The sequence below is a fragment of the Myxocyprinus asiaticus genome, chromosome 30 (genome assembly GCF_019703515.2).
Source record: "Myxocyprinus asiaticus isolate MX2 ecotype Aquarium Trade chromosome 30, UBuf_Myxa_2, whole genome shotgun sequence".
NCBI classification, from domain to species: Eukaryota; Metazoa; Chordata; class Actinopteri; order Cypriniformes; family Catostomidae; genus Myxocyprinus; species Myxocyprinus asiaticus.
In genome coordinates this window covers 28,071,453-28,086,432 of record NC_059373.1, presented here as the reverse complement: position 1 = coordinate 28,086,432, position 14,980 = coordinate 28,071,453, and the positions used below count along the sequence as shown (strand labels likewise).

The window sequence follows — 14,980 nt, the reverse complement described above, 5'->3', positions numbered from 1 at the left end:
TTCAGATTTCTAACCCTAGCTATGAGCAATAATGATAGTGATTCTTACCTTAGCAAGCCACACTAATTACACTGTAAGTTACACTGAAGACCTAGAAAAAAATAACACTTCATTCCACTGTATTCGTGCATGTGGCTGAAATGACAATAAACCTCATTTGCCTATTTACAGAACAGTGACTATTGCATCACAAAATGATTACCGTTGCTAAGTGTAACTGTTAAAGCAATACGGGAATTTGTGAAAATCACAACAAATACTTAAACAACTATAATATGCTTTGTGGTTTACATTTCAGTTTCAGACACATAAAATATTATGAAGCATATCTCATTAAACAAAAGTTTAAGTAAAAAAAAAGTCCACAATTAACAATTTTAAATGATTTTATTTGGTTCTTCTGTGTCATTCAGTTGTTAATTTATTAAGCAGCAATCAACTAAATTCTATGCCAGTAAAAAATTGATTCATACAAAACAAAAACAAAAACAAAAAAAACAAATTCCATTATAATCCTCACTTTGGAAATGAGTGGTTTAAACCACTCCATCCAGCTTAAGGGTCCAGACTTGAGCAGGTGAGTAGGGCAGATCAGTTATTAGCACAATCAGTCCTGTTGAGTGCAGAGGATCCCATTTCAAAGGCTCAGATATCCCCAACAAAGTCACCTAAACACAGAAGCAAAATTAACTCTAAGACCTCCTTTGATATACTGTAGAAGAGGTATTTTAATTTAATTCATGAAATGATAAATTTTCCATGACATTAAATTTCTAAAGTATTCATAAATATTTACCACAGTTTTGTCTGATGTTTTGGGTGCAAAGAGCTGAAAGGTGTACTGCATGGGATTTGTAGTAAAGATAGCATACACTGTGCTGCCTTTTGAGGTGTACCTGGAATTGAAGAAAAATGTTAAACACTAAAACTAATGAAGCATTCACAGCTTTAATATAAAAACACCACAGGCTAACTAAGGCTAAACTAAGATTCCAGAAGAGCGCCTACTGTTAACTCCGCTCACAAGAATCTAGTTTGTTCATAAATAGACCAGAAATCATTATATACAATTGCAGTCAGTCAATCGAATGATCATATGATCCATATACTGAAATGTCAAGTCATTTTAGGTAAAAGTTTGTGTTACAGATTACAGATATTTCACTACATCCTACACTGGCCTATAACACTGTAATGTTTTTAAAAAGAACAGTAATACATGGAACAATCACTCTTAAAGCAGGAAGTTTAAAATATCAACTCACCAGACAGGGACAGTGGCATTCTCAGTCTGCACTCTCCAAGGCTTAGTTGCATAAATGGCTTCCCCATTGATCTTCATCCAGGCCCCAATATCTCTGAGACGTTCCTCAAAAACAGGTGGAATCATGCCGTCTGGCTTGGGCCCCACATTCAGCAGGTAATTGCCCCCGAAGGCCACTGTGTGGATCAGGTCCTACAATCACACGATATCAGAGGTAGAATGATGCATTTAATTGATTACCAAGGGAGAATTCAGGTGCAAAACAGCAGTGACATCAAATGTGAAGTGAAATATACTCAATTATTTATATACACAATGCAAGACATTACTTAAAGTGCAAGAAGTTTCACCTAAATTTCAAAGTTAAATTAATGATGTCTAATGATGCAAACTTCTCTCATTGCGCTCATGATGACGCAATGAATGAAAAACGTGCATTGGATAAACATCACACCTTAATTATGGACGGTAGATCCATCAGTTGGCTTAGCTCCATATTACGACGATAACCCCAAGAGTATGTGTCCACTGATGTGCATTTCTCCCACTTGTGACTGGGTAATGTACCTGGGGTGAATTTGTCAGCACAGTTGTAATAACCTCCATGTTTACAGGAACACCCAGCCCCCCATCTGTCATTGACCACTACTACATCCTGTAAAGAGTGTTATAATGTAGTTATTATAATTTGAATTAAAAAACAAAATAAGAATGACATCATGTGTTGATCTTACTTTGACTGGACTATCATTGTAAAGCCAGGCTAGAAATTCCGTAGAGTTCCAATAGGTGTCATTTGCTTCCCAGTCCCCATCTGACCATATCAACTCTGGCTCGTACCTAAAAAGAAAAACCACTTTGCCATCATACTTAAATGTCCCATAAAAATAAAACCATATATGTAGGCTTTAAATGCTTATGTTTAGACAGACATAAATATGTCAGAAATTTAGGCTTACATTGAGCGCAATTTATCTTCCTTCTCAAACCTTTTCAAATCCTTCTCTCAGTCATATGATTTATGTAATTTACCTTTTGACCAGATTGAAGAGCTCTGGCATAAGTTTGTTGTTAACAAACTCCTGGGTCTTGAAATCAGCCTGCTTGTCACTCAGGTAGAGGGGGTTGAACCATTCAAACAGAGAGTTATAGAGTCCATAATGCAGAGACCTAAAGACCATAAACATATCATGTAATCATCCTTAATGAATCTCAATTTCATCAAACAGCCACAAAACTGCAAACATAGATATACAAAGGTAGTTCACATGACACATCAAGCAGTGACAGGAACGACCTAATCTAAATCTTCTTGTGTTGTTCTTTTTATGACCTCATATTAATTTGAATATAATATAAAATATATACATAACACAATATATATGTATGTATGTACGTATTTGTGTGCACTGTAAAGGGATGGTTCACCCAAAAATTTAATTCTCACATCATTTACTCACCCTCGTGCCATCCCAGATGTGTATGACTTTCTTCTGCTGAACACAAATGAAGAGTTTTAGAAGAATATCATATCTTTAGGTCCATACAATGCAAGTGAATGGTGGCCAGAACTCTGAAGGTCCATAAAAGACAAAGGCAACATAAAAGTAATCCATCATGGTTTAAAACATGTCTTCTGAAGTGATCTAATGAGTTTTGGATGAGAACAGACCAAAATATAGCTCCTTTTTTACTGTACATCATGCAATTGCAGTCTCTAGGCACGATCATGATTTCAAGCTCGATTACACTTCCTAGTGCATGAAGCATGTGCAGAGCGCTACTTGGCGCTAGGTAGTGTAATCGAGCTTGAAATAATGATCGCCAAGGAGACCGCTGTCAAGATTTATAGTGTAAAAGGAGTTATATTTTGGTCTGTTCTCACCCAAAACCAATCGGATCGCTTCAGAAGACATGGATTTAACTACTGGAGTATTGTGGATTACTTTTATGTTGCCTTTGTGTGCGTTTTGGAGCTTCAAAGTTTTGGTCACCATTCACTTGCATTGTATGGACCTACAGAGCTTAAATATTCTTCTAAAAATCATAATTTGTGTTCAGCAGAAGAAAGAAAGTCATACACATCTGGGATGGCATGAGGATGAGAAAATGATGAGAGAATTTTCATTTTTGGGTGAACTATTCCTAAATAAAAAAACGTTTATTTATTTATTTATTTTTCTTTCAGTTAACGAAAATGGCCATGGGGTGTAACAAATAGGTTTTACACACTATACACCCCTCCTTCCCTCTCTCTCTCTCTCTCTCTCTCTCTCTCTCTCTCATTCATATAATACTTAACCTAAAATATTGATGTTGTAAATAAAGTTATTCATTGAAGAGACACGAGTAAATGCACACCTTAAATTTAGAGGTGCAAGTTATGGAATAAATATACAGGGGAACAATTTTTTTTATAATACTGCAAAACTCAAAATGCAAGCTTATTTATTCTGTTTTAAGCTACAATTTCATCACAATGAGGAACGAACTTAAATAGATTGAGTCAAGTAATGATATCACAATAGATGTTTCTGATAGATTTGGCAACTACCTACAAACATACATACCTTTTCCTAATTGCAACGCCCAAATCTGCAACAAGATCCCTGCGCGGTCCATTATCCACAGAATTCCAGTTCCAGGAGTTCGGGGAGCCCCAGTTTGTGAAGCCTTCATGATGTTTCGACGTGAGAACCACATATCTGCGCAGAAAGAAACACCAAACCATATGCAAAAACATACACATAACATGTAAATGGTAACTAACTTGTCCTGAATACACACTTTGCTCCTGAAGCTTCGAAGATGTCTGCCCACTCATAAGGATCGAAAAACTGTGCGCGAAAATCAGGTGCGAAATCAGCATAGGTAAATCCAGGCGGATAGTTTTTGGCCATGTACAGAATGTACTCAGGTTTATGTGCGCCCTGCCAGTTCCACCAGAACCACTCGCTGCCGAACGCGGGCACAGAAAACACTCCCCAGTGAACGAAGATCCCGAACTTCGCATCGTCGTACCATTCAGGAAGAGGTCTGGAGTCCAAACTAGCCCAATCGGCAGTGTATCGAGCCCCGATGAACGACACACATGATAACAGACAAAGGAACAGTGATATGTGACTCCGAGGAACTTCCATGATTTAACTCAACTAAACCTTGGTTTGCTTTGAAGATGCACGTGCGCTGTGGGTAGTGCATTAATGAGCTAAACCGAGCCTAAACCTCGAATATCAGCGCATAAATGTGAATACACATCGACTAATGCATAAAAGAGGCATATTTCTGCCTAGATAACCTTTGACTGAACATAGTGCGTTCATAAAAATACGAATTATCCAGTTTGTATTTTCTGGCTCATCATATGACATCAGACATGTGACTGTAAACATATGACTTACCTGCAAAACCACCGATCACACACTGGCGTTATAAAAGAATGCACGTGCTTTCTTTTAAATTATTTTTTTTGTCACGCGCTGACATCAAATGTTATGCTTTAATACCTGTTTTTCCTCAATGTGCATTATTAAGTATTTTTATATATCCTGGCTTTAATTTAAAAAAGTTATGATGCAATGGCCACTTGCTTTTTTGTAAAATAAGCAATGCCAGTCATATGAGAAATGCCAGTTATAGTAGATGATAAAAGAGAGTCAGCTGTGAGAGTTTTAATTGTTTTTATTTTACTATATTCTTCTTTAAATATTTCAAAACAAAAAATGCGTAGTTAATTCTCAACGGAAGACAAATTGAATAAAAAAGCACTATGACTTCCATGAATTCTTTGCAGACAGCTAAGGTAATGAATATATAGGATAAACATAACAGTTCCATAAACACAATTGCATAAATAACCATAATTTTTTTTTTCTTTTGCCAACAGAATTATGTATTTCAGTTTGTGATGACAAAACAACATACTTCTTGGACAATGATAATTCTCACAACAATACTGTTAATTAATCAAAAAATTACAAGACCACTGAATTGGTCCCTGAAAAGTGTTAAAGGCAGATCACTTAAGATACGGTGCTTTTCAAAAGCATAACAATGTTCATTCACACAACTGCTATGGCACATTCAATAGTCTGTTGGGCCCTCATTGTCATACAGCTAAATCTGTAATTTCATAATTAGCCACTGCAGATTTATACTAAACCAATACCAAATGAAAAGTCAACCATATTAACCTTCTTTTCTAACCCCCAAATAATACCAAGAAAAATAGCTAAATTAAGTTTAAAATGGAGAACACTTGGTAAACTTGTGTTTTACCCCTTACCGAAGACCTTTCTTTTAATATTCATTTGGTAAGCATTCAGAACAAGTGCAAAGGTGCAAATCAATCTACAACAGTGGGCCATTCTCTGCGAGCTGCCTTGCAACAATTTGCTTATCATCCTGGGTATCATCCTGATCAGCAACACTAGCACTGGGCTCTGCTTCATCCCCTTCCACCATGAACACGGGCCAGTCAGAGTCTCTGTTGGCCCTCTCCATAGCCTCTGATTGGATGCTAAGGTTCAAGGAGGAGGGGTTGTCATTTGTTGTGGTCACAAAGGTGCAGCCATCACAAAGTCCATATCGCTTCATTCCCTGGGATACAATGCCTGAGAACACTTGCCGACAGCCTTTGCAGACTATGGGCCATGTGGAGCGATGGACCTGTCAATGAGACATACAAAAGCAAATATATTTAAAAATGTTGAGATAGGAGATGACTCGCACAACAAAATTATACATTTAATACTTATACTAGGGCTGTGCAGATTGACTGTGATTAAAATAATGACAATCAATCAATCACATGATATTTTGGCATGATTAATCTCAAATTTGAAGTTGCTGAATTGTTGTAAATTCAGTGTTAATGCATTCCTCTATAAAGTAAAAATCAAGTATATCAAATATTTTTGCCACTAGCATGCAGCAGTTCTGTCATTAATGGGGTTTCAAAGGGGATTCTCAGACTTTAAATATGTAAAATACACTTTCAAGGTTCGAGTCAATTCTGAGTCTTTAAACAATCAAGTCAGAGTCAATAACAGGCTGAGTCCGAATGAATCCGTTCATGAATCTGAATTAAAATTGTAACCGTAAACTCAACATCAATATTTTACGCTTATTTTAACCTTCTCAACTAAGAAAAACAATTTGTCAATATAAATGCAACAAAAACACCTTAACAAGAATGAAAGCATATGCTTTAGGTGTATGAAGACAAAACTGTCCTTCAACACAATTCTTATTTTGTTCTGTTGACTTTTCAGTCCTACTGCTGTGTCCAGGTATAGTCTACTTCCCCCTAAAGTTAAGATACATTTTTTATGACAAACTCTCCTTGAGCTGACGTGTTGTTCTTTTCACATTATATTTAGTATGGATAATAGGTGAATAGTGACTTCTCCCCTCACTTGTGTGTCATTGTATTTTCTGACTTTTTTCCTATTGAAACGTGCCAGCTTTACAGGTAACACAGAGATTGCGCTACAAATATGTGACGGACTGAGTTGTACAATTCCCATCATGGTCTATTTCATCCGTCATATTAGTTTAAATATCCCTGATCGCTAGCATATTTGATTTTGTCTCGATATAGTCAACATTTTCAGTTAGAAATGACTTTGCGTAGTAACGTGAGTCTGATAAAACATTTGTTCTATTTAATAACGTGCAGAGTTGGGGAATGTACTTTTAAAAGTGTACTTGGGTTATTGATGTTTCTGGATGAGAGTGGCAGAGCACGTGGGGTGATCTTTCACGCACACACATACAGCACGCGTGCGGGCGAGAGAGAGAGAGAGAAAGTACTTTAAAAGAGTGTGCGCTGCCGCTCTCAGCCAGAATAATCACACGTAAGGACATATACGCCTGAAAACTGATGTGCAGTATCAAATACAGAGAATGTATGATAGTACTAACTGTAGAGAGCACATCATTATAAAGACAAAGACAAATCCCAGACATTTAGAGGCAATTTTGAAATCCCGGCCGGACTCTTTTTTTAGGTCTGAAAAAGAGGATGTCTGGGGAAAAGAGAATGTATGCTCACCCTATGTTACGTTATTTGTTTGCTTGTTTTTTTGTCATTGCATCACAAATGCCATTGACTCGGCTGGATGCATTCAAGTCTGTGACAAGTCCAAGTCCATTAAAATTGGACTCGTGACTCGGACTCGAGTCTGAACTCGAGTACCCCAACACTCCTTTCAGAAAATCTTTTTTTTTTACATTTACTTTTCAAACATACTTTTCATACATTTAATAATGAAAATTAAATTCCACCATACAAAGTTTACTTTTTTGTTAAATATTTCATTCCACTTACACAGTGTCGGGTAAGTTTCCTGCAAATGACTAATTACTGCTCTAAAATTGTAATCAGATTACTGACTTCACTGATTACTTTATAAAAAAGTAATCACATTACCAATTACTTTTGAAGTTACTCTCTAAAACACTTTTCAAAGAAAAGTTTATTCTTTTTCTGCTCATCGGATTCAAAATAATGTCTACTAAAATAAACTCACAAGGTGGCACATAACCGTCAGTGGTCACAAACCACAAACAGAGGTACATATTAACCTAATTCATGTTTAAAAATGTATTCTACATATACAATATTATTTTAGAAATGTGTAACTCTAGTTAAAAGTAATTCACATAATATTAAGTCAGTTACTGTAACCTCATTACATAAATTTGATTTGTAATGTGCTACACTACTTTTTGTACTAACAAAGTCAGTTGAAGTAAGAAGTTTACATACACCTTAGCCAAGTACATTTAAACTCAGTTTTTCACAATTCCTGATATTTAATCTTAGGAAACATTCCCTGTCTTAGGTCATTTAGGATCACTACTTTATTTTAAGAATGTGAAATGTCAGAATAATAGTAGAGAGTATGATTTATTTCAGCTTTTATTTCTTTCATCACATTCCCAGTGGGTCAGAAGTTTACATACACGTTGTTAGTATTTGGTAGCATTGCCTTTAAATTGTTTAACTTGGGTCAAACCTTTTGGGTAGCCTTCCACAAGCTTCTCACAGTAAGTTGCTGGAATTTTGACCCATTCCTCCAGACAGAACTGGTGTAACTGAGTCAGGATTGTATGTCTCCTTGCTCACACATGCTTTTTCAATTCTGCCCACAAATTTTCTATCGGATTGAGGTCAGGGCTTTGTGAAGGCCACTCCAATACCTTGACTTTGTTGTCCTTAAGCCATTTTGCCACAAATTTGGAGGTATGCTTGGGGTCAATGTCCATTTGGAAGACCCATTTGCAACTAAGCTTTAACTTCCTGGCTGATGTTTTGAGATTTTGCTTCAATATATCCACATAATTGTCCTTCCTCATGATGCCATCTATTTTGTGAAGTGCACCAGTCCCTCCTGCAGCAAAACACCCCCACAACATGATGCTGCCACCCCCATGCTTCACGGTTGGGATGGTGTTCTTCGGCTTGCAAGCCTCACCCTTTTTCCTCCAAACATAACGATGGTCATTATGGCAAAACAGTTAAATTTTTGTTTCATTAGACCAGAGGACATTTAACCAAAAAGTAAGATCTTTGTCCCCATGTGAACTTGCATACTGTAGTCTGGCTTTTTTTTTTTTTTGGCGTTTTTTTGGAGCAGTGGCTTCTTTCTTGCTGAGCAGCCTTTCAGATTATGTCGATATAGGACTCGTTTTGCTGTGGATATAGATACTTGTCTACCTGTTTCCTCCAGAATCTTCACAAGGTCCTTTGCTGTTGTTCTGGGATTGATTCACACTTTTCGCACAAAACTACGTTCATCTCTAGGAGACAGAATGCGTCTCCTTCCCAAGCAGTATGATGGTTGCGTGGTCCCATGTTGTTTATACTTGCGTACTATTGTTTGTACAGATGAATGTGGTACCTTCATGCTTTTGGAAATTAGACTTGTGGAGGTCCACAATTTGGCTGATTTCTTTTGATTTTCTCATGGTGTCAAACAAAGAGGCACGGAGTTTGAAGGTTGGCCTTAAAATTCATCCACAGGTACACCTCCAATTCAGTACACCTCCTATCAGAAGCTAATTGGCTAATTGTCTAAAGGCTTGACATTATTTTCTGGAATTTTCCAAGCTGCTTAAAGGCACTATTAACTTAGTGTATGTAAATTTCTGACCCACTGGAATTGTGATATTGTCAATTAAAAGTGAAACAATCTGTCTGTAAACAAAACAAAAATTACTCATGTCATGCACAAAGTAGATGTCCTAAACGACTTGCCAAAACTATAGTTTGCTAATATTAAATCTGTGGAGTAGTTACAAAATGAGTTTTAATTACTTCAAACTAGGTGTTTGTAAACTTCTGACTTCAAATGTACATTTGGGTTGCTTTGGTGCTAGTGAGTTGGGAGATTTAAAAGCACTACAAAGAATATTTAGAAATTTCCCCAGCCCTGAATATCTTCAATAATTCAAAGCTGTGATATGTTTGATGAATAGAGCAACTAAATGAAATAAAAGAATACTATGGCATTTTCAATTTATTGACTATAATTTCTGATCAATGTAATGCCAACTTGAAGAACAAATGTATGAATGTATATTAAAACATGAACTTTTCTGAGTTATTCCAAACTTCTGAATGCTAGTGTATACATAAACTAGCTGTTAAGAATGTCTTTCTTTATCATTTACTGCTTAATGATGACTTAAGCCCAAAGTATACTTCGGTCAGGACGCGTGACACAAATCTCGTTATCTATCCGCATGTCTTTGAATGTGCAGAATGCACATGCACCTGGAATTATTTGCACTAATTACTGGCTCCACAAGGTGGCAATACTCATACCTGAACCATTGCTGTCACAAAGAAATGCTAGATGATGTAATTGCCAATAAATAACAGGAGACAAAGGTAAAAACAACAACTGTGGATTTGCACGTCGAGAGCGTGTGTGTGAGGAGGTCAGGAGATAACTGCACTTGTATAACTCGAGTCTGAAGGAATATAAAGTCATCTTTATGGGTCTAAACTCCTGAAGAGAAATAGTCCGGTGTCTTATGACAGTTGCATCAATCACTAGTGTATACGCACACCATCAAATGGTAAAAACCCTTTTACAGGCTCACTTTCGACTGTATGAAGATGCTGAGCCTTCATGTTTAAAATCAAAGTATACTTTGGGCTTAAGGGATTTAAGTAAAGCTGTACTAAGCACACACTTGAACGGCATTACAAAAATAGAGAGTTCACTGCAAATTTGCGGCAAATTCGACACCGAACATTTTCACATGTAAATGAGTTTGCTGCAAACTTGCGGCAAATTGTCCATTGTTGCCAAAGGTTTGCCGCAGGTTCACCACTAGATGTGAAGAGCTGCAAACTTCTGGCAAACATTTGCGGCGAATTACAAGGTCATTTGCATGTGAAAATAATTAGCGGCAAATTTGCAGCAAGGTTGCGGCTAGTTTAGATTTTTTGTAAGGGTGGTCCTCTTATTCTGAGTTATCTTTAGAAAAAAAGAGAAAACACAATGAAACAGTTTCAGAAATGTCAAATTAGGTGAATGTGTTAACTGTGTAAACTAACTTTAACGGCATTTACGTTGAATCGTTTATGTTTTGTTAACTTGAATGAATGTTCTGGGTTCAATACAAGTTAAGCTCAATCGACAGCATTTGTGGCATAATGTTGATTACCACAACAAATAATTTTGACTCGTTCCTCCTTTTCTACAAAAAAAACAAAAATGGAGGTAACAGTGAGGCACTTACAACGGAAGTGAATGTGACCAATTTTTGGAGGGTTTAAAAGCAGTAATGTGAAGCTTATCATTTTATAAAAGCAGTTCCATTAATTCTCATGTTAAAACGTGTGTATTATTTGAGCTGTAAAGTTGTTTAAATTGTCATTTTTACAGTCAGGGTCATTTTACATTTTAGGGTTTGTTGACATTACATTGTGATGGTAACAAAGTTGTAAAATTGGCTATAATGTTACACAGAAAAGGTTAGTAAGCGATTTTATCACACTAAAATCATGTTAACACGGATTTCATTTATATCTTATGGCTATACTTTTGAAAAATGAGTATTTTAATGTTCAGAAATTGGCCTCCATGCACTTCCATTGTAAGTGCCTCACTTTTTTTTTAAAGAAAAGGAGGTATGAGTTGAAATAAATTTTTTGTGGTAATCAATATTATGCCACAAATGCTGTCGACTGAGCTTAACTTCAATTGAACCCAGAATATTGCTATAATCAATATTATGCCACAAATGCTGTCGACTGAGCTTAACTTCAATTGAACCCAGAATATTGCTTTAAGGGATAGCTCACCCAAAAATGAAAATAAGATAAGGTAAGATATTCACCCTCACGTTGACTTTCTTCCATGGAACACAAAAGATGTTAGACAGAATGTTTTGAACTGAAAGCCTCAGTCACTATTCACTATGCTTGTATAGTAAAACAAAAGATGTAATGAAAGCAAAAGGTGAATTTTTTAGTGTTCAGTAGAGAGAAAATCAAAAGGCTTTGAAACAACATGAGGGTGATTAAATGATAACATCATTTTCATCATTGGTTGAAATATCCCTTTAACATGTTAACTTAGGCAGCCCTCATAAGGGCTTATGAGGACTTACAGAAATAGCATGAGTGCGAAGATGTTCTTGACGTGTGAACCGTTTGCCGCAGACCTCACAAGGATAGGGCCTTTCTCCTGTGTGACAACGAATGTGCCTCTTCAAAATACCCTTCTGTTTGGCCGTATATGGGCAGAACGGACATTTGTGCAGTCTCCCTGTGTAAACGCACACATCTTTTACTACACATTCCTACATATTTTTGGTGGAGAAAAAGTCAAGTACTCAAATTCAAACATTTGAGATTTTCTCTGTAGCAGTGCAACGTCTCTTACCTGGATCATCCCCATACCAGTCAATTTGAATCTCCATACCACAGGGACCCCCGGAGCCAAGTGTTTCATCCATACGACCAAATCCAACACCATACCCCAAGCTCTGGGATAAGTGTTCATCACGGTTATAGTTGCTTCCCCCTCTTAACAGCACATCTGGAAACTGTTTAATTGGAAATGATATGGAGGGATGTTCAGTGCTTGGAGCTGGACTAGTGTTGACGGCTCTTTCCCCATCGTGATGTGGGCCCTGATAAAGAGCAGTGTCTTTGGATTCCCGTGAAGACTCACCCTCTTCATCAGGGTCATACTCAATTTTGGGGTGCACCAACCCCAAAAGCATACCTGGGGTGGATGAGTTGACCAAATCTGGTCCTGGACTGCTCTTTATTGGAGCATTCATTGGAGGCGGGATAGGAAACCCTCCTTGTGAGCTTTCGCTCTCTGAGTCTTTGCTACTCGTTGCAGGTGGTGTGGAGACTGCAGCCATTGGAGCGTCATCAGGGCTGAGGGCCTCTGTGACCTGAGCCGCCCTTTGATCTCCTTCAGAAGTGGAAGCCACAGGGGCGCTAGTGACAGAAACAGGGGTTCCTCTGTCATCCAACCCATCCTTCTCCTTGAGTCTCTCTCTCTGCCCTTCCCTCTCCCGGTTACAGATCTCCAGGGACGATTTGATGTAGCCCTTACAAAAGTTCACCACATCAGTCATTTGCAGGTAGCTTGCAGCTGACATTATTTCAATGACATTGTCGCTGCGCAGGGCGAGCCGACCTGAATACAGAAAGTCCAGGATGAATGAAAATGCCTCGGCTGTGACTATGTCCAGGGACGCTGTGCTGTGTCTTTGGCCATTATCCTGCAAGTAATGCACCAGGAGGACCCGAAAATAGCCACTGCTGGCGAAAAGAATATTACGGTGTGCCTTGAAAACGCGTCCCTCAACTATAATGCTGCAGTCACAGAAGAAGTCCCTCTTTCGCTGCTCATTCAGCTCAGACAAGAGCCTGGACAGGTATGAAGGAACCTCCATCTTTACAGTAGAGCCATGCGCTTCTCTGGCAGGGTAGAGATTAAATAATGAATGAGAAATCAAGATAAAGGCCTCAGAAATGTCCATATTCACAAGCCTTTAAAAAGTACAAAATAAATAAATTAAAAAAAAGGAACATTTGATTGGACACATAGCCTTTGATCACATCAAGAAAAGATATGGGAAGAATTTTCTCCCTTTTTAAAGTTGATATGCCTGTTAAAAGGAATGTTCAGCATTCAGGACTAGTTACGATCATTTGTGGTATAATGCATCAACAATTGTGGCATAATGTTGATTTCGGTTTGTCCCTCTTTTAATAAATAACTAAGCAAAACTCACAGTTACAGTAAGGCACATACAGTACAATGGAAGTGAATGGGGCCAGACTCTAAACATTAAAATACACTCAGTTTCAAAAGTATGACAACAAGATGCAAATGTTATACATGTTTACATGATTCGAGTTTGATAAATCAGGGATTTACCTGCGTTACAGCCAGATTACAGTGTTTACCGTCTGTACATCATCATGACATGGAAGTTGTAATGTTAAATATTACTTATAAGATTACACAAATAAGGTTAGTAAGCGATGTTATCATACTAAAATAATATTGACACGTATAATGTTGGAGATTTGTAGCTATGCTTTTGAAACAGTGTGTATTTTAGTGCTTATGTACTGGCCCCATTCACTTCCATAGTTAGAATTGTAACAGCATTTTTTTTGGCATAATGTTGACAACCATAACATTACGGTAATCAACATTATGCCACAAATGCTGTCGGTTGAGTTTATTGATCCCGGAACATTCCTTTAATTTCCTATCCTCACTATGCACGATTATTGATAGTTGCATAATTTGTATTTAGCTTTGTTTTTTCACTGCTGTCCGCGAGCCAAACAGAGGATTCAGGATCGACTGTCAACATTAACAAATCAATCGGACTCGTGAAATTTATCAGTGCTTAATCTGATTCGGCTAGCAACCCTCATTTTAGCATGAATACTTAGAAACACGGTTTTATTAAGACAAAAGATTGAAAGTTGAATGATAAAGTAAACCTTAAAAAGCAGCAGCGAACAATAGGACGATCCGTCTTACAAAAACAAATACAGCACACACGAAAAAAACTGTGTATTTTAAAACGTCTACTACCTCTGATACGGGACACGTTGATTTTGGACGTCGGTAATCTATATATACATAAATTGTATGTTTACTATTTGCTTGCTCTTCTGGGTGGTCTTTTAAAAATGTCTCCCTCAATGACTGTTTCCTGTTTCTATGTTGTGCTTCCTGTCGATGAACAGAGCGAGGAGACTTGTGTCTCTGCAGAACAAAAATGGGCTTTTCCAAATCAGTGGGCGTTTTTAAACCATTGAGATTCCCTACTTTCATTGGTTAGTTTAGAAACGCCATTCCCGGTTTGAAAACTCCCACAGATTTGAAAACACCCATTATTGTTCTGCAGAGACCTATATTTCAGAGCATTGGGAGAAGGGTGCCTCTGGTTGTTCCTGGCAGGGTGCTCAACATCCTCCGCGTTATAATCACAGGAGAGAGCGTACGGTAAACTAGCGTGTTACGACAGTAAGTCACCGTTTGCGGATCCCATACAAATTGGGGAGAGCCGTAAACCGATACATACTTGTCGCAAATTTGTCCGTGTCTTCTCTTATAAAACAGCAATTGTGTCGTAATAAACTCCACACATATTCCAGAATGATTGTTTAGTGTAAAACATGTTAAAGATTAGCGGACAGGCGGTCAA

At 37.6% G+C, this 14,980-nt stretch overlaps 2 protein-coding genes across 4 annotated transcripts; both read right to left on the bottom strand.

The window, feature by feature from the left end:
- Nucleotides 1-375: 375 nt before the first annotated feature.
- Nucleotides 376-4,660, bottom strand: LOC127421129 (tissue alpha-L-fucosidase-like). Its single transcript, XM_051663919.1, has 8 exons — nucleotides 4,052-4,660; nucleotides 3,835-3,969; nucleotides 2,297-2,434; nucleotides 1,999-2,104; nucleotides 1,719-1,919; nucleotides 1,266-1,456; nucleotides 797-896; nucleotides 376-668 (listed from the first exon to the last, which is right to left on the bottom strand). Exons 1-8 carry the CDS (start codon nucleotides 4,402-4,404, stop codon nucleotides 537-539), a joined length of 1,356 nt encoding a protein of 451 aa, XP_051519879.1. The 5' UTR covers nucleotides 4,405-4,660; the 3' UTR covers nucleotides 376-536.
- A 248-nt stretch (nucleotides 4,661-4,908) lies between these two features.
- On the bottom strand, nucleotides 4,909-14,528 carry zbtb8b (zinc finger and BTB domain containing 8B). Of its 3 annotated transcripts, none has more exons than XM_051663901.1 (4): nucleotides 14,365-14,516; nucleotides 12,172-13,298; nucleotides 11,897-12,054; nucleotides 4,909-5,932 (listed from the first exon to the last, which is right to left on the bottom strand). In XM_051663901.1, the coding sequence occupies exons 2-4, from the start codon at nucleotides 13,286-13,288 to the stop codon at nucleotides 5,615-5,617; spliced, it is 1,593 nt and encodes a 530-aa protein (XP_051519861.1). In that variant the 5' UTR covers nucleotides 13,289-13,298; nucleotides 14,365-14,516; the 3' UTR covers nucleotides 4,909-5,614. The 3 variants fall into 3 exon arrangements, with proteins under 3 accessions (XP_051519861.1, XP_051519862.1, XP_051519863.1); XM_051663902.1 differs by having other exon boundaries at nucleotides 4,910-5,932; nucleotides 12,172-13,226; nucleotides 14,365-14,521; XM_051663903.1 differs by lacking the exon at nucleotides 11,897-12,054 and having other exon boundaries at nucleotides 5,705-5,932; nucleotides 14,365-14,528.
- Between the last annotated feature and the right edge of the window lie 452 nt (nucleotides 14,529-14,980).